The sequence below is a fragment of the Plenodomus lingam genome, assembly GCF_022343315.1.
Source record: "Plenodomus lingam strain CAN1 chromosome Unknown contig_30, whole genome shotgun sequence".
NCBI lineage: Eukaryota > Fungi > Ascomycota > Dothideomycetes > Pleosporales > Leptosphaeriaceae > Plenodomus > Plenodomus lingam.
Window position 1 is genome coordinate 540,443 of NW_027093945.1, and position 16,727 is coordinate 557,169.

General features: G+C 51.6%; 7 protein-coding genes across 7 annotated transcripts; 3 read left to right on the forward strand and 4 right to left on the reverse strand.

The window, feature by feature from the left end:
- Positions 1-371: 371 nt before the first annotated feature.
- On the forward strand, positions 372-1,844 carry IAQ61_008488 (uncharacterized protein; the record flags this gene model as incomplete). The annotated part of the gene is made up of 2 exons (XM_066098019.1): positions 372-641; positions 1,222-1,844. The coding sequence occupies exons 1-2, from the start codon at positions 464-466 to the stop codon at positions 1,842-1,844; spliced, it is 801 nt and encodes a 266-aa protein (XP_065952064.1). The 5' UTR covers positions 372-463.
- Positions 1,845-2,841: 997 nt separating this feature from the next.
- Positions 2,842-6,661, reverse strand: IAQ61_008489 (uncharacterized protein; the record flags this gene model as incomplete). Its single annotated transcript, XM_066098020.1, has 2 exons — positions 6,607-6,661; positions 2,842-6,168 (listed from the first exon to the last, which is right to left on the reverse strand). Exons 1-2 carry the CDS (start codon positions 6,637-6,639, stop codon positions 2,842-2,844), a joined length of 3,360 nt encoding a protein of 1,119 aa, XP_065952065.1. The 5' UTR covers positions 6,640-6,661.
- A 2,249-nt stretch (positions 6,662-8,910) lies between these two features.
- IAQ61_008490 (uncharacterized protein) lies at positions 8,911-9,156 on the reverse strand (the record flags this gene model as incomplete). The annotated part of the gene is made up of 1 exon (XM_066098021.1): positions 8,911-9,156. One exon carries the CDS (start codon positions 9,154-9,156, stop codon positions 8,911-8,913), a length of 246 nt encoding a protein of 81 aa, XP_065952066.1.
- A 256-nt stretch (positions 9,157-9,412) lies between these two features.
- IAQ61_008491 (uncharacterized protein) lies at positions 9,413-9,964 on the reverse strand (the record flags this gene model as incomplete). The annotated part of the gene is made up of 2 exons (XM_003838482.1): positions 9,413-9,845; positions 9,903-9,964. The coding sequence occupies 2 exons, from the start codon at positions 9,962-9,964 to the stop codon at positions 9,413-9,415; spliced, it is 495 nt and encodes a 164-aa protein (XP_003838530.1).
- Positions 9,965-10,237: 273 nt separating this feature from the next.
- On the forward strand, positions 10,238-10,728 carry IAQ61_008492 (uncharacterized protein; the record flags this gene model as incomplete). The annotated part of the gene is made up of 2 exons (XM_066098022.1): positions 10,238-10,357; positions 10,468-10,728. The coding sequence occupies 2 exons, from the start codon at positions 10,238-10,240 to the stop codon at positions 10,726-10,728; spliced, it is 381 nt and encodes a 126-aa protein (XP_065952067.1).
- A 4,012-nt stretch (positions 10,729-14,740) lies between these two features.
- On the reverse strand, positions 14,741-15,966 carry IAQ61_008493 (uncharacterized protein; the record flags this gene model as incomplete). Its single annotated transcript, XM_003838485.2, has 3 exons — positions 14,741-15,303; positions 15,361-15,881; positions 15,947-15,966. The coding sequence occupies 3 exons, from the start codon at positions 15,964-15,966 to the stop codon at positions 14,741-14,743; spliced, it is 1,104 nt and encodes a 367-aa protein (XP_003838533.2).
- Positions 15,928-16,688, forward strand: IAQ61_008494 (uncharacterized protein; the record flags this gene model as incomplete). Its single annotated transcript, XM_066098023.1, has 2 exons — positions 15,928-15,949; positions 16,333-16,688. The coding sequence occupies 2 exons, from the start codon at positions 15,928-15,930 to the stop codon at positions 16,686-16,688; spliced, it is 378 nt and encodes a 125-aa protein (XP_065952068.1).
- Between the last annotated feature and the right edge of the window lie 39 nt (positions 16,689-16,727).

The following is a 16,727-nucleotide window of genomic DNA, read 5'->3' on the forward strand; positions in this document are numbered from 1 at the left end:
GGCAGGTGCAGCAGTGCAACAAGTGCAGCAGTGCAACAGCAGGGCCGTGGGGTGAAAGGGCGTCTGGGGGCCGGCAGTCGCAGGCGCGCAGGGGCTGGCGGGCGGGAGAGCGTCAGTGTCGCAAGCAGCGCACACGCAGAGTCGGCTGCACTCTGAGCAGCATCGGGCGCAAGGGGCGGACAGCAGAGAGAGAATGAGAGAATGAGAGCAAGAGAGAGAGAGAGAGAGAGAGAGAGATAGAGAGGCAGCACACAGGGAGTTGGGTGTGGGCAGAGCAGTTGTGTGTACTGGTGGTATGTGTGTGTGTGTGTGTGTGGTTGAAGGAGGGGGGAGGGGCGGTGGTTTGAAATGGTGACTTGTGGCTCCCCCAGTCCGTGGTCGTTTGGGTGGTGGAGGGAAAAGCGAAAGCAAGGACAGGGCCGCCAGGGCCAGGTTACTCGAGAGGCAAAGAGGAAAAGCGCGCATGGCCGGTGCGAGTGGTCTTCTTCCTTCCCGCCTGCCATTCTTCACTCTGACCGGCGCCCTCGAAGCCCTTCCAGAAGCTTTCCCGGTCCAGCAAGAGGCTCGGCCGCCTCAGCACGACCCATTGCATTGGCGGCCGCTTGATTTCCCTCCCCCAGCTGTGCCTAGGCTGTCGGATGGTGTGTACTGTACATTGTACTGTAGAGAGTAGCTAGACTGTGGACTGTATTGTGTGGACTGTAGGTACTCTAGGTACACGATGTTCTGTACCGTACCTAGGTACTACGTAGGGTACGGGTGTGTACATCCTAGGCTAGGTACAGTACCCATCTAGTAGTACGCACCTACTTGCCTTCATCCGCCACAACCTCACTCGCCAGCTGGCGCATCTGACACTGAAGGACGAATGGGAGGGCTGCTGCACACAGTACATGCTGTACCTACTCTAGTATAGTACACCGCAGTAAGATGGGATAGGGATAGGGTAGGTTCTTTAGAGTAGGTCTGCCATGCCATGCCACACACACACACACACTCACACACACACACACACTCACACACACACACACACTCACACACACACACACACTCACACACACACACACACTTGGCCTGCAGCGTGCTGAAACGCCTTCGAGGCCCCGGCTCAAGGCTGGAATGGCGCGATGCATCAAAAGTGAGCAAGGCTACAAGGCTTGATGCCATACAGGGTAGTAGTACACGGATAGAGATACATTGGCTACCTCAAACCCCCAACAGCAGCACGATCCATCCAACCTGTCTACGTGCCAGCCAGTTCCACGATGCCCACACATCTGTTTCTTTTTCTTTCCCTTTCATCGACTGCCCATCGCGGCAATGAGTGTATGTGTGTGTGTGTGTGTGTGCCGAGTCTAGCCTCCAAGTACCGTTACCGTACAAGTAACCAGGCCGGACCGGAGCCATCGTTGCGTGCATCTGACACGGGCCAGCGACATGGACTTGCACGCCTGGGCGCTGCGTCGTCATGTCCCACACACACTCAAAGTCTCCCCCCGCCCGCCGCCGTCCCAGCAAGGAAGCCTTCTGGAAGCCTTGGGAGGGCAAAGTGGCCAACGACACCCGGTCACGCCGGTCGGCGATGGCGGCGGGCGGAGCGGCGGGCGGCCTTTTTCTTTTTTTCCCTTTTTCTTCTTGGGCTCGAGACAGCGGTCGTCGTTCACGTCCCCTCGTCGACACTGGACTGGACTGGACTGGACTGGGTTGCCGTGCGCGGGCAGATCGCACGACTCGCCAAAAGACACTGTGGGCCTGTGGCCTGGGTGCACACTCACTCAGAACCTTGTTCGGTCGGTCCGCTTGCAGCCGCTGATCTTTCTTCTTCTCCACGACTGCCTGACTGACTGACTGACGGACGGACGGACGAACAACGACGACAACGACGATGATGATGATGATGATGATGATGACCGTGTGCAATTGGAACACGCCGTCTCATTACGACATTTGCTTGTCGCCGCCATAATCCATTGCATTCATTCTGACGGTTGCATGTCACACGATATACCTTCACTCTACCACAGTCACCGTCCCTACCCAAGGTATGGTACTGGTACATGCCTACACACCACCCCCCCCCCTCCCCCCTAACCACACCAGCCCATCCCAGAAACCACATGCCCCCTCTACCCACACATCCCACATGTACTATACAACATCCGACATGTACCAGTAGTCCCTCCCTTCAACCCACCCCCACCCGGAAAATTACCCACTTCGCTGGCTCATCATCGGCCTGCATTCCCTTCTTCCTGGGCTCCCGGCTTCTCTTTGCTGTGTGCTGTACATACAAGAGGTAGGGGAGATGAAAACAGGGTCCACATGTGTGCACGTGTATATGTGCATGTTGTAGTCTACTGTAGCTGGGGAAATGTGGGCATGGGCATTTGTTGCACTGCGCAGGGGGTGGGTCTGGTAGGTATATGGACTGTACCGTGTGCAGTGTATATATTGCATTGTACTATTTTCTATGGTGGGGCATGGTGATGGAGGCGTGCTTTGGTCAGGCTGCTCGGGCCCGTGGGTGACTTGGTGTCGGGGTGGGGTGTTTATGTGAGACGGATCCTGGGGTGGAGGGGTGGGGGGATATCTTCTAGGTAGAGTATCTACATGGCAGTCTACCTTTCTGCGTGTTGTACATGTCGTGTGGTACTACATGTACACTACCAAGTTGCCTACCTTCAAGTAGACGGCCAGATACGCAGATGGCCCTAGTCAATCTCTCAAGCAGACTACAACGCTACCCTACATGTACAATCTCCTATACAATGCAAAACCACACCACCACGTTGAATGCAAGAAAAAAGAAAAAGAAAACACCCCTACATAAACCCCCCCTCCCTACACATATTGCCCAACACCAACCCCCCCATCCCCACCCTCGCTCACAACCACATCCTCACATCGACGACACACCACATCCGCCTCCTCGCGCACAAACCGCCAACAGCGCGGACACTTTTCCCTACGCGGCGGATGCACCACCACCCTCGCGCCCGCGAGCCCGTGATGCTGCACAACCGCCTCCTCACACCACGCCATCTCGCTCCTCATCTGTTGCACCGCCTGTTCCGCAGCCCCAGCGTCTGCGCGCTTGATGTCCACCTCGCTCACGACAAAGATGCTGGCGAGTTGGGTGTGAAGTAGCTGCTGCTGCTGCTGTTGTTGTTGTGTAGCAGGTACATCTTCTGGCCCGCAGGACATGCAGGCCTCGAACCACGTGGTTAGGGAATCCGCCTGTGCGTCGGACATGAAGACGGTGACTGCCGACTCAAGGCTCGAACCAATCTTCTTGTGCGCGCGGAGTCGCTCCTGCGACGTCTTGATGGCTGCATCGAGCTCGGCGAGGACCTGTGTGCGCAGGGAATCCAGCGCCGTCTTGGGTTCGGCACGGGGTTCGAGGGCGCGCCAGAGGGCACGCGCGGGATGGGTGCTCGACTGCCTCAGGGCAGCGGGGACGTGGTCCCAGACTTCTTCGACGAGGAGCGGACAGATGGGTGCGAGCATCTTTAGTAGCTCGTAGAAGATGAGGCCGAGTGCGCGTTGGAGGGTCTCGCAATCGGCCTTGTCGCCCGTGTACACCCTGTCCTTGAGCGTCTCGAAGTAGAAGGCGGAGAGGTCGGTGGAAATGTACTTATTGATGACGCCCACGCCGCGGAAGAACTCGTAGCCTGCAAAGTGGTTGTGGACTTCGTTGCTGACTTCAACTAGACGGTGCATGGCCAGTCTATCCGCGAGTTCGCTAAAGTCGTGCGGGCCTGGGGGCTGGGGGACAAGGTCGTTGAAGGATCTAAAGGTCGGTGGGCAAGACGGCAAGGAGAATATGCCAAGGAGCCACTTGAAAGTCACACGATATTTGTGGAGAGCTTGATTCACAGACATGAGCACGGGTTGGCCGATGACAACGTCGCGAGTGTAGTCGCTGCTCGCCACCCAGAGGCGGAGTGCATCAGCCCCCATGCTGTCGTATGTGGGAGGAGCTTCCGATTGCACCTTTATGTTTGCATTCTTGGTCTTCTGCTTCTTTTTCTTGAGGGGCGGGAGGAGTTCACCCGTCATGATCTGAGCCGGGGAGATGGTGTTGCCTATCGACTTGCTCATCTTGCGGCCATCCGAGTCCAGCGTGAAGCCGTGCGTAATCAGTGTCTTGTATGGTGGTTTGACCGTCTCGGTCTCGTAGGCTTGGGTAGCGATGTGGGTGAGTAGTGAGGACTGGAACCAGCCGCGGTGTTGATCGGTGCCTTCAAGATAGACATCGGCAACCGGCTGCTCTTCCTGCTCTGGAAGCAGAGTCCAGCTCGTGCCGCTATCGAACCAAACGTCCATGGTATCTTTACCTCGAACATAGCTGCCACTTAGGTGCGCAGGTATCCAGGCCGTCTCTTCAGGAGCATCAGTCCACCAAGCGTTTATACCACGCTCTTCAATGACGTTGATGATGTGTGCAATAGTCTCAGAGTCCATAACGGCCTCCAAGTTACCATCCACTAGCTTATAAAGAGCAGGTATGGGTACGCCCCACGCGCGTTGCCTTGAAATGCACCATTGGCTTCGTCCTTGGATAAAACTTTCTAGGCGACTTCGGCCAGTTTCTGGGAGGAACTTGACGTCTCTAATCGCCTTGAGGGATGCTTCCTTGATGCTCTCGACATTGGCAAACCACTGTGCCGTGGCTCTAGTAATGACTGGCTCCTTTGTCCTCCAGTCAATGGGGTACTTGTGTCGATATGTCTGTCGACCGCGAAGAAGGTCTTGCTTCTCAAGGTAGTTGCACACCGCGTTGCTTCCAGAATTCTTAGTGTCGGCAACCAACAAGCATTCGAGGAGTTCAGGCTGGGCTGGGAAAGCCTCTTTTGTAAAAGCGCCAGCATCATCGACAGGCGCAAAAGCAGGGATATTAAGAGTGTTGCAAACTTGATAGTCTTCCATACCATGCCCAGGGGCAATATGTACAAGGCCGGTACCCGAAGAGTCTGTGACGAAATCCGCATGGATAACAGGTTGAAGTCCATTAGCTTTTTGGAAAGGATTCTCGTACTGGAGATTGGCAGCAAGCGCTGATCCAGGGATCTCGGCCGACATTCTTTCCAACTCCCGACCCAGGACCTTCTCATAGTCGACTATCCGTGAAGTCGCAAGAATAGACAATTCGCCGCCTTTGCCTGTGTCTCGTACAATAGTGTACATCATGTCTGCGTGCACTGCAATGGCCTTGTTTGCGGGCAGAGTCCATGGTGTAGTGGTCCATATGACTAGATTGACCTCCTTTCCCCCTAGCTCTCCCAATACCTTTTTGTCCTGATTCACCTGTACGGGGTATCGCACATAGGCCGCCATGCTCTTGTGTCCCTCATCATATTCTAGCTCTGCCTCCGCAAGAGCAGTCCTCGAACTCGGACTCCAATACACTGGCTTAAACTGCCTATATATCAAGCCCTTCTCGAACATGGTCTTGAACACCTCGAGCTGCCTGATCTCGAACCCACGCTCCATGGTCTTGTAGGCATTGTCCCAATCACCCATGACAGCCCATTCCTTGAACCCCTCTTTTTGCTGCTCGATCGTTCTGGTCGCCAATTTGCGCGCCGCTTCCCGCACGCTTACAGGGCTTATTTCCGACGCATCCTTCTTCTGCGCCTGAAGCGCCTTGATCTCAATGGGGAGACCATGACAGTCCCACCCGGGTATATACGACACCTTTTTTCCCCGGCCCACCTCGAACCGACAGATGATGTCCTTGGTGATCTTGTTCAATGCGTGGCCAATGTGCAGCGGCCCATTCGCATATGGTGGTCCATCGTGAAGTGTAAATTGCTCGAGTTGTGTATCGCGCTCGCCACTACGCTGCCAGGCGTAGTGTTGGTCGGTACAGCGTCGTAGATATTCACCTGCCGTGGCAGCCTGGGGGCGGGCGGGGAAGCTCGATTTGGGCAGTCGGAGCGTGGACGACCATGATGCGCGGAGAACACGGGTCGGTGCTAGCATACTAGCATCATGGGTGCGCTGGCGTCCTGGCAAATGCGTGTTGTGAAGGACTTTTTTCTCTCTCAGGTTGCAAAAAGTCTCGGCGATTGTTCGGATATAATCTTCGGAGATCGGATACAATTTAGAGCCATGATAGATGGTAGTACATAGAGATGACGTGTGAAGGAGCTGATGGTCAACATACTGACATGAAATTTTATTCTTAGATTAATATCACAATTCTCTAATTCACCGTTACATGGGAAAGCTGCTATAGCCTTCCAACCCATAATGTATCAAAAACCATAGTTGATGTGGTCCTTATGCCAACAGTCGATAAAACAGAGAATATTTTCTCCTCAACTCGTCTTGAACTGAAAATTTAGTGAAGGAAAAAAAAGCAAAACGACTGCTCAGTTTCAAGAAAAATTCGATCACGTTGCTCAATGACACGGAGAGATTCAAGCCCAGTTGTAACACTATAGTTTGCTTCTTGTTTCAAGTGCACCTACCCGATATGCGATGAAGCGAGTTAGCAGCTGTTCCAGCATAGAAAGTTAATATCACACTTGATCCACATACAATGTACTCATCCGAAAGATGGTCAAACGGGCGGCTACCAGCCCTACTAACACGACGTACCGTTCGACCACAGTAGAACCCATGCTCGTACATGGCATGGCAAACACCATCCGGGCTGCTCTCTTAAAGTTTAGCTCAAGACACCGGCGTCCCCAGGATAATAGGGTTTACGGGAAGTTTCCCCCGAAACAGGGAGCCTGGTCGAGCAAACGGAAGCTCGTCCCGGCGCGGATAGGAGCGTCTGTGCAACTCACTCTGTGTGTCAAATCATGGGTTGACTCAGGGATCAGATGAAGGGATTGGCAAAGTTCCAGTGATGTGGTCGTCCCGTACACGCAGTATTTGCATCCTCGCTCTCATGCACTCTGCCGTACGGTGACACCATGTCATGCTACATGCAAGCCATCATGTAGATACAGGGATCGCGCGGAGATAGTCAATACTTCCATCATGAAGCGCAGGAAATCTTGCGGCCATTTGGGTGTCACTGACGGACTATTGGCGCTTGTCAGGAATGACGTCTGTAATGGCCCATGACTTGTGGGTGGTACCATATCCGGGTGGTAGGTTTTATATGAAATGTCCTTCATACAAGCTCTAGATCATCTTTCAGATGAGCATGGGCCTTCATTATTCTGCTAGTCGTCAGCCATGAGCTACTGTGTGGTAGATATCAGACTAGGCTTCCGAAATAATGCTCACTCTGATTGAATACATGTCAACTTGCTTGACGCTTACGTGTGTCAGCGATTTCTACTCAGCGTAAATAAGTCACACCCAAGATTTCGGAAGTGTGGATCAGGCACAAACGTCTCAAAGAGTGAGCGATTGGCTTTGCGTGCGGCAATTGGGCTCGTGCTATTGATGCCTGACGTGGCGGCTAGCGCACAGGTGAGGCGGTGAACTTCGGGTGTGGCGTGGCGTGGTAGGCAGTGAAATGCATGATTCAAATGCAGTGTATTTTTCTTATTCCTAGGTCTTGCGTGTCATTGGGATATTTCTGCAGCTTACATCCTATTCACGTTCATTGGGCCGGACTGCACCGAGAATAGCATCCCGGGAGACCTGAGGATCAAAAGGGTAGGTTCTTCATCAAGCAGCACGAAAGAAGACTGCTGTCGAATCGACGTTCTGTCAAAGATTGAGGTCTGTTGTTAGCATGAGAACCGTCAACAATCCAATGTCATTGTATCTATTCTCGACGAACTTTACTTCGACACCATCTTGGCAAGATCAATCTAATGTAAATCGATTGATCTCCATGTAATCAGTGCGATACGACGGATGTAAGCGAAACCCTAAATCCTTCAGCTGAGCGTACCGCTTTGCTTTTTCCTCCACAATTTTGGCGCCGTACTTCTTGTCATTGAGTCAAGGCAAGTTAGACGGTTTCAGTGGACTTCTTGACAGGGCGTTCGGCTGGTTCCGTGAAACGTCGAGTTGCTCATTGGTGGTATTTCAGTTGTCTAGTTTCTCATGATTCATCCTGAAAGAAACTGCTCATCCACTAGTGAACGTGATACTGTCTGACAGCGCTGTGGTAAGTAACGGGGATGATATGTCGTAATATATCCCCATTCTCGCCTATGCATGCACATACGATCTGACATGGCCAGCAAATCGATCGAGGTGGAAGGATTTGTGCTAGCCAAAGAAATGAGTGGACAGTCAGCTTTGGATGATGAATATTCACGCAACGTCGTGATGTGCTGTATAGGTAGGGTATGGTGAGCCAAATGCATACATGGTATCTGGACCACAGAGTCTCGGACTGAAAGCATCGATTCGCCTCCTGTGTGCTTTTAAAGTCTAGATTGAACCGTTGCGAAGTACAGCAGATATTCCTCGACGCAGTCTACGTTTAGAATCCCTGTAGGACAATCCGCGTGGCAAAACTTTGTACTGTACCGTGATATAGGTGACTAGCAAGGCGGTCGCGTGCTGGACAGGTTTGCGTCATTAAATGAGACGCTGTGAGATCACCAGGTACAAAATCCGGCGGACTAGCTCAACGATGTTTAAAAGGAACGCCCACACTAGACCCATTGCACTTGAAATACCGTACATATGTCGCACTACTGCCGTTGTGGTACATGTGACGAGTGTTTAATAAAGCAAAGATGGCCATCTAAAGCAGAGGGAAAATCTCAAAAGTAAAAACACTTCCGTAGTGCGTGCGGGTAGCACCTCCACGCATTAAATTGGAGGAACAGGTCAGGAAAAAGAAAATTTTACATGCGTCTACGTCATTGTAACGGGGATCTTTTGAAACGAGGCACAGCATGTAGTTCATAACAGATACCTCTGACTTGACTTGTCGATTTTTTTTTGAAAAAAGAAAAAAAAATCTTCAAACAAAGTGGCCTAATGCCTGGATAGTACTGATTGAGACAGGATGGTGGTATCAGTAATGAACTTATCAATGTTGATGTGAGGCGATATGCGACGAAGAGTAACCTGTAACCCAAGTCTAAAGATGTTGTACGAATTGTGTTGGAACCAATCGTATATGTAATCACCTGCTCCCGCGGGAACATGAGTTGAGACAAGTTTTCTTTGATGCCAAGCCTTGAAAAGATCCAGCTTCCAAGGCCCGGTTCTTTTGAGCATGCGGCCATATTTTGAGACGTTTGCTGCTATAATTGTCTTTCTCAACTTGCATACCCTCCTTCCCCATTGAAACTTTGTTGGCCAGTTGGCCATTGTCTGAGGGCGATGGGGAAAGTCGCAAAGCTATTTGTAAGGGTTTGATGTAGTGAAAGTATTCATTGCTTGCAGAACAGTCATTCGGCGACGAGCTCTTGTATTTTGTGGGTCGTAAAGGCCTGATGAACGTGGAATGTGATCAGAGGACGCAAGTCAATGATCAAAAATTGTGTGCTGATTCTGCAACCCCAACGTTTGGATCCACCTTGATATCTTTGACATCATCTTGGCTCGTAGGACTGCTCACATAGGGAAACGTAGCTAGTCGACTCTCGAGCATGTGGAAGGTTTCGCTATAGGCCTTGGACGGCACAGAATCGGGCTCGACTACCAGTGAGGCAGGATCAATCGCAATCGGCTTCGGATACGCTAAAAATTTCCTTCCACCACCGAGAGCATGATTGCCATTTACATCTCTGACACCTTCGGGAGACTGAGGGTCTGAATATGAGAATCTCTCGGCCAGGATTTTGCGTAACAAACGCTCGACCTGCTCGTCAGTAGGTCCTTGGGAGACTTGATGCTCCTCAAGTGTCGTGACACGCTCATGTAGCTCTCGAAAGCACAGTTCCGTTCTATGCATAAATTCATTACTATGGAGCGCATATCAGTGACCTTTGGACTAGAGCAATTTGAACGCCAGCGCTTACTACCACGACGCAATGCGTTCAAAAGAGTGGTTGATCCTCTGTAGTTGGAATGACCAGGACATCATGGGGTATCAACGAAAGGTAGTAAGGTCGTTGAGAGTGAGCAATGTGTTCGAGTTGGGATCTGTTAAGGGAAATCAAGCTTGAGACTTGGAAAAATTGGAAGGCGTAGGGACTTGCGTGATCACTGGAAAGATGACAGAGGCCAAAGCTAGAGAGTCGTCATTTCGGAATGGCGCGCGGGTAGCAACGACCTTAATGCCTGGATATCGCTAAGTCCCGCTGGTGGCTATGCATGCGCCTAGGTAGTTGGCCGATTAGTCCACAGAGAGACCATGCAGGGTGAGGCCCGATCAGCATGGGACAGCGATTTGGACATGGGTTACCAGCGGAATGCGGGTAAGAAGGATGGGCATTCTGAAGGATCTGGCTTCAGATTACCACAGGCCTGGGGAGTAGCGAGTAGTACCGGTAAGGTGCATACTAGGGCCCTTCTGATACACGTCGCACCGATTCGAGCTGTCTGTGCAGTGACCAGGCCCACTAAAGGGTACATGTAACCGAGCTTCCCAGATGGAGGAAATTGAAAATGGCCAAACAGAGTAGTGGTGCAGAAGAAGGCTACAGCGGCATGGGATCACAGAGTCAGGGGGGGCTAAGTGCCTCGTCCTCGTTCGTACCAGTACAAGGTACTGTAGGTAGCGCAGACAACGTGATCGACAATACTAGGTCAGGGGAATGGGTGCGTCAAGAGCCATGTGTGGCTTGCCATGACGGCTGGGGATCGTGGTTGGGCATGATGGGGGGGGGTTCTCGCATTCGTTAGCTGATGGAGAGAGCCACAACCCTCAGCTTCCACTGTCGCGGGAGTTGGCTGCGGTGAGTTGGTCCCACAAGCGTATATGTCGATAGGTACACACAAACATACTACTGTACATGCTCAGTACAATGCAGATGCGCGGAAGCGGCTTCGATCCCCATCGGTAGCTTCGTGTGCATACCTAATATATCGTCGTCGGACAGTCAGCTGTCCATTTCCATCCCGTTGATCTGGTCGAGCTTGAGCCAAGCCTGGTCGTCCTCTTCGGCCGGCCGTTGCCTTCCGACGCAGCGTCCTCCATTTCTCACCTCACCGCATACCGGTACCGGTATGCCTTACTGGGCATTTCCACCACCGTCCCAGCCAAACACAGCTCCAATGTCTGAGCGCACATGTCTGGCCTCACATCACGGGCCAGGAAGCGCATCATCCTTCATGCTCTGAGAATCCATGCATCTCTCTGTCCAGCCATGCAGTTCACTGTCTGCGGTGGTAGTGGTTCTGTGTACCAGGACAGCTACCGGTACCTAAGCGACGAGAAGCACGTGTCCCGCGTCTGGTTCGCGTCAAAGAAACTCTAGGTACAAACTTGATACTATACAACAGGCCATCACGGACGCGACCGGACGCGAGCCCCGAACAGTCTTGGCTTCACGAATCACGGCAACTCATGCGCACTGCGTCTTCACAAATCTGATCGGTGAAAGAACTGCAGGTCACTGGCAAATACACCAGGTGCTGTTATCCTGGTTTAATTCGGCTGCTGATAACATACTTGGAGCCTGGCCCCTGACGTACCTGCCTACATCCCTGGTCCACCTTCTCGTAAGGCTTCCTCAAATTCCTCAAATTCAGATGGCAATACTTGTCGTCCCGTTATTTGGGATACACGATACACGATTGACCATCCTCGCCGAGAAGTATCACGTAGTAGCTGACTAGTCAGAGCCGGGTAGAACTGGACCACAATTTGCTGCAGTGAATGGATGCTTTATCTGACCTTGGGAACGCAGTCATCCATTCCTTGGTTCTCGTGACTCCTCCCCCAACGATTTCATCCAGGAACAAGTAATAACGGACAGCATCTGACTGACACATAACCCTCAGACATGATTACCGTCGGCAATGCTTACTGTGTAACACAGAAAAGGCACGGCAGTGCGATACACTTAGCTGCAGCATCGCAAGCTGGCGAACTGCTCCTTGGTCTCCACTAAGTTCCTGGCTATTGCGCCACATTTTCCCAGACCATACCCGATGAGTGCCAAAAACAGCCAGCTCAGTGCGCGCTATCTGCTACCTGCAGCACGTTCGAGGTAACGTGAATAAGGATGATGATCACACCTGTTCTAACCTGTAACTAGGTATGTGCCCTCCATCAAAGCTATGATCGACCCTTGCGAGTCATGCTACCAGCCACAATGCATTTGATGGAACAAGTATACACGCCTGGTCCATCAATCGATGATTGGTGCAGGGAGGCCAAGATGTTATGGGAGACTGGCGCCTTGTCACTTGAGTAAATGTCCTCATAACTTATCCACTTTGAAACGTGCTCAACGAGGTTCCTCAGTGGCCTCAACGATACAGTATACCAAGCGGGAAATTGTATACCAACTGCGAATCCATTGTCAATCAGCTATCGAAAGTCAGACTCCAAGCCCACTCTGTTTTAGAAGCCAAGCACAATGTACACACTGTTCCGCGGATCGTCGTTAAGCACTGCAGCTGCATGAGGATGCATTCAGCCACCCTGCGACGGCTCACGAAAACTCGCACCAAGCCGATGCGAGGTGAAACGTGATGAGGGCGTACAAACTCGTATCGACTGACTGACTTTTGTAAAGAATCTCGCCGGTCGCCGAGGCACTATGGATCGTGTGCCTCTCCACATGACTGCTCGGACCCTGTTTACTCAGGAAGAGGCGACAACAGCAACGGCCATGCGTTCGATGGTCGACCAGCTCATCAGGTTGGCACATGATACGAGATTGCGTCATCGAAAGCTCCGGAAATGACTTCCAGCCAGTGCCTCCGCGTCGCCCGCCTGCTCTTTCGCGGACCCTAGTCTTGCAGTCGTATTAACTGCTGCTCATTTATTGCTGAGACATCGGACGGACGGTGTCTTCACTCGGACTCACTTTTCAACGACTATCCAATCGTTAATAAGCCCCGAAATCCTCGCCCACATCCGGGGCTTGCAGATATGCTTCCGTTGCATCCACCATTCTAGGATTGCAAGGTTCTGTGGCGTCTCTCTATGCATCACGATGTCGGCTTGGAACTTGATGGATGCGAAGTTCCTTCGATTCTACAGCCAAATTTCACTTGTCCTTTGTTCTACGTCGCCAACTTACAAAATTTGAAATGATAGCCGAACTGCTCGGGGTAGTTACTAGTCATGCTCTCATACTCCAAATCCACCCTGGTCCCAATGCTCAAAGGTTATTCAAGAGTGCTCTAGAATCCGGCTTGCGGGTCAAGCGTCAGATACAAGATTGAATTAGTCGCTCAATTCATGGAGATCCCCGTTGGACTACTGCCTTGATCAGTAAATCTGCTTAAGTCCACCTCAGACTCGAGGTGATCCTGCACAACCTCGAAATACAATGCTGCGCCACTGTGCCATCAGGGACTCATGCACCAAGTTTGAAGTCTCATCATGCTCGTCATCGCCGATGACATCTCGCTTAACACGCTTCACGGATAGCGGATCGATCCTTCCGTTGGCTTATTACTCGTAAGTCGTGTTATGCTCATGACCTGGAAACGCTCAATGGCTACCGGCCCCTGGAGGAATTGCTCGCGTCCTGCGCTTGCTTGGACTTTCCTCTCTTATCGCAAGGTGCATAACCTGACTCGACAATGCGATAGGTAGACTCTCCCCAGAATACCTGATTCCTGGGGACGGACAACGCTTGTACATGTGTTTACCTCCCCAGACCTAGGCCAGCACGATTTGTCGAAGCAAGGATACTGCAAGTAGTATAAGCGCAATACTGCTCACTGCTGGTGATCTGTTGAGTATAGTGGCATGACGTTTGCGACTGTGTGACTTGAATGCTCCCAACGGTGCCCCGAGAGAAGGTTGAGCAACCATGATCTTTGATAAGCTGATGTTGCCATCCATACCACGGACATAGGACACTAACCAACATTAACAACGTCGTCGCAGGATGTTCCGCTGGTGTATCACAGGTGAGACAAGATCGACTTGCATACTTAGGGCTATTTGAAAAGCTCTACGGCGTCCGATATACCATGAGGAGATGGGAAATCGGCACCTGCACTACCACTCATATAACTGACTGCAATCATGTTGATCCCACTGACTAGTGAGTGTAGCCGCTTCGATGGCATTATTGTAGACATCGCCAGTGAAATGTGATGGGCACCTCGCGTCAGACCTCCGGAGCTGATCTTCGTCGGTGATCCTCGGTGTGGCAGCCTGGAAGGAATTCACCTCAGCGGAAGGTAGGCAGCTCTGCAAACGGACACGGAGATTGGTTGCTTCTTGTTGAATTTACAGTGAGCTTGACCATGACCATGACCATGGGGACGCTGACAAGGGCACTATTTCCCACGAATTATATCAGCGGATCCGGGACATGTGAGATTCGTTGAGGTGCACGCGGAGTTTGTTCTTTGGCTTTTCGAAAGCCTGGGGGAAGTCCATCCCATTCCCCGATTTTGCAGAAGGTACCTAATCTTTACTCGACGTCCGTGACGATGTTCGCTGTAGTCGTCTTCTTTCCAGCTAACAGAGATACATTTCCCGACTTGACTTTGAATCAGCCTTGCCTTAGTGTAGTACTTATGTGTAAGTACTAGGTCTCATTAGCAGTGATGCAAAGCGGCCCGCAGTGTTGGAACAGGCTTAGTATTGAAAACACTACTGTTTGGTGAGCTGTCTAATCAATCGTAAAACACTTAGGGGGCCTGATAGACTGTGAATTCTAGGTCTACCATAGTATACTCGTTTAACAGATGCTCTTTGCTGTAACCAGCAAAACTGTAATCAGTCTTCACCCTCAGGACACTCGTTCTTGTACAAAGGATTGACTTCCACCTCTCGAGACCAAAGTGCCCACGGCCTCGCGATTGTACCTGAAATAGACTCCCACGCATCATGCGACTCTCTGTCACTGAGATAGTGCAGACCGCCTTCCGCCTTGGCCTTGCCACTCTTGATTTTCCCGCCAGCCTCAACATCCACCTTGCCTTGGACTGCATAGCCAGTAAACGCGTTCTGAATCGTCAAGCCAGTTGTCTGCACCTTTGCAGCTTCTTTGGTGTATATCGCCTGATACACCGCTTCCTCAATGCCGTGAGCCACAGTCGTAAAGCCGTGCCCCTTTTGAAGAACGACGGCATGATCTGGCTCCAGCTTTGGTTCCGAAGTCGCGCCCCCGAGCTGAGAGGGAAGTGCAGATCGTACTTTGGAGTAGATGAACCCGGTGGAGGTTGCTGGCTTGAAGGTTGCAGCAAGAGACGAACCCATGGTGGCATCGCGGACAAGAAGATCATGCTTCGAACCGGAAGGATAGTGGCCAGAAGCGTCCCAGACAGGTACATTTGTGCCTATAAAATCGCACGTCAGCATTTCGTAGGTACAGCAAAAATCTGGTGGCCATTTACCGAGGAATCCAGCCATGTGTATACTAGCCTTCAGCGGCACATCGCTAACACAGTACGGCAGCACGTCGCCAGCATGACTATGTACCACGGTATTGATCGCCGGAAATCTTTTGTAGATCTCACTGTGTATGTGTCGTTCAAGATACCCTGGTTTTGCATCCTTCTCGACCGCTTCCGCTCCATCAACATGATACTCGACAAGATCATCAGAGGTGCTGATCAAAGCCGGAGGCGTATTATACGGCATCCAAAATGTGGATGAATTGTCCGGACTGCGGACTGAGATATGGCCGTACGCATCAAGTACGCCATTGTTGTGGAGGATGTGGGATGCTGTCACTAGGCCTTTGAACAGGTCTTCAAGGCCAACCTTTGTGCGCTTGGGAAAGTATCCTGCCGACATGGTTTGTGTAGATGGTGTGTTGGGACATGATGGGCAGGACGGTGGAGTGGGATGAATGTGATGCTGTGCCTGCCTTGGAGGGCCGAAGACGATGACGTGGGTTGCACACAAGCGGGCACTACGGGGGAAGAGCGGTTAGCTTGGTTTCCCGACTATTTCGAAATATGGATTTGGGAACCCTACCAAGTATGATAGAAAGTCATCGTCTTGACTCGGCCAATTCTTCAAACTAGTTTCAGTGACCTCGGCCCATGAATTCTGGGGCTTCCATCACTCTGCCATGGGTATATCACTCACTGCGTACACAAGATCTGCTTGCTATCGATGATACTCGACAGTCAAAGCTACCAATAGAATAACCGATTTTCTGGGCTATCATTGGCCATCAAATCCTGTGGACAGTTTGATTTTCCCTCACCAGGACGTTAGGGAGGCTGAATGTATTGTAAAGCAGCTCACACGTGAAGGCATCTGCTCTTCCAACTCAGTGGTTGACCCGCGTCGCAAGTTTCTCTCACTCAAACGGACCTGAGCGCCAATCAAACAGTCGGTGAGCTTCGAGCATTTAGATACCTCGACACAAGATTGGCCCAAGAGTCGAGTTGGACTTGCTGCTAAATTAGGTGACGGTCTAGCTGATGTGGCTGTTGAATTAGTCAGACATTTGGAATTCTGTAGTCAGTTCCATGGGACGTTGGCGGCACATGCAATGAGAGATGGAGGTTACCCTCTTTCCCCTCTTCGAGTACACAAACCAATTAGCCGGTCTGAAGTCAAACAGATATCATATCATGGGACATCATGTGATGTTGGACTGACAAAGGGAGCACGTGATGTCCAGAGGCAAACTTGCCCTGGCCGGGGGGGAACCATGGCAAGGCCCAGATTGATTTGGGGCAAGAGAACCCCACTAGTGGACCCTTAAGCTTGGCCCGCCCGCCATTGGCCAGTGCCCTTTGGTGTC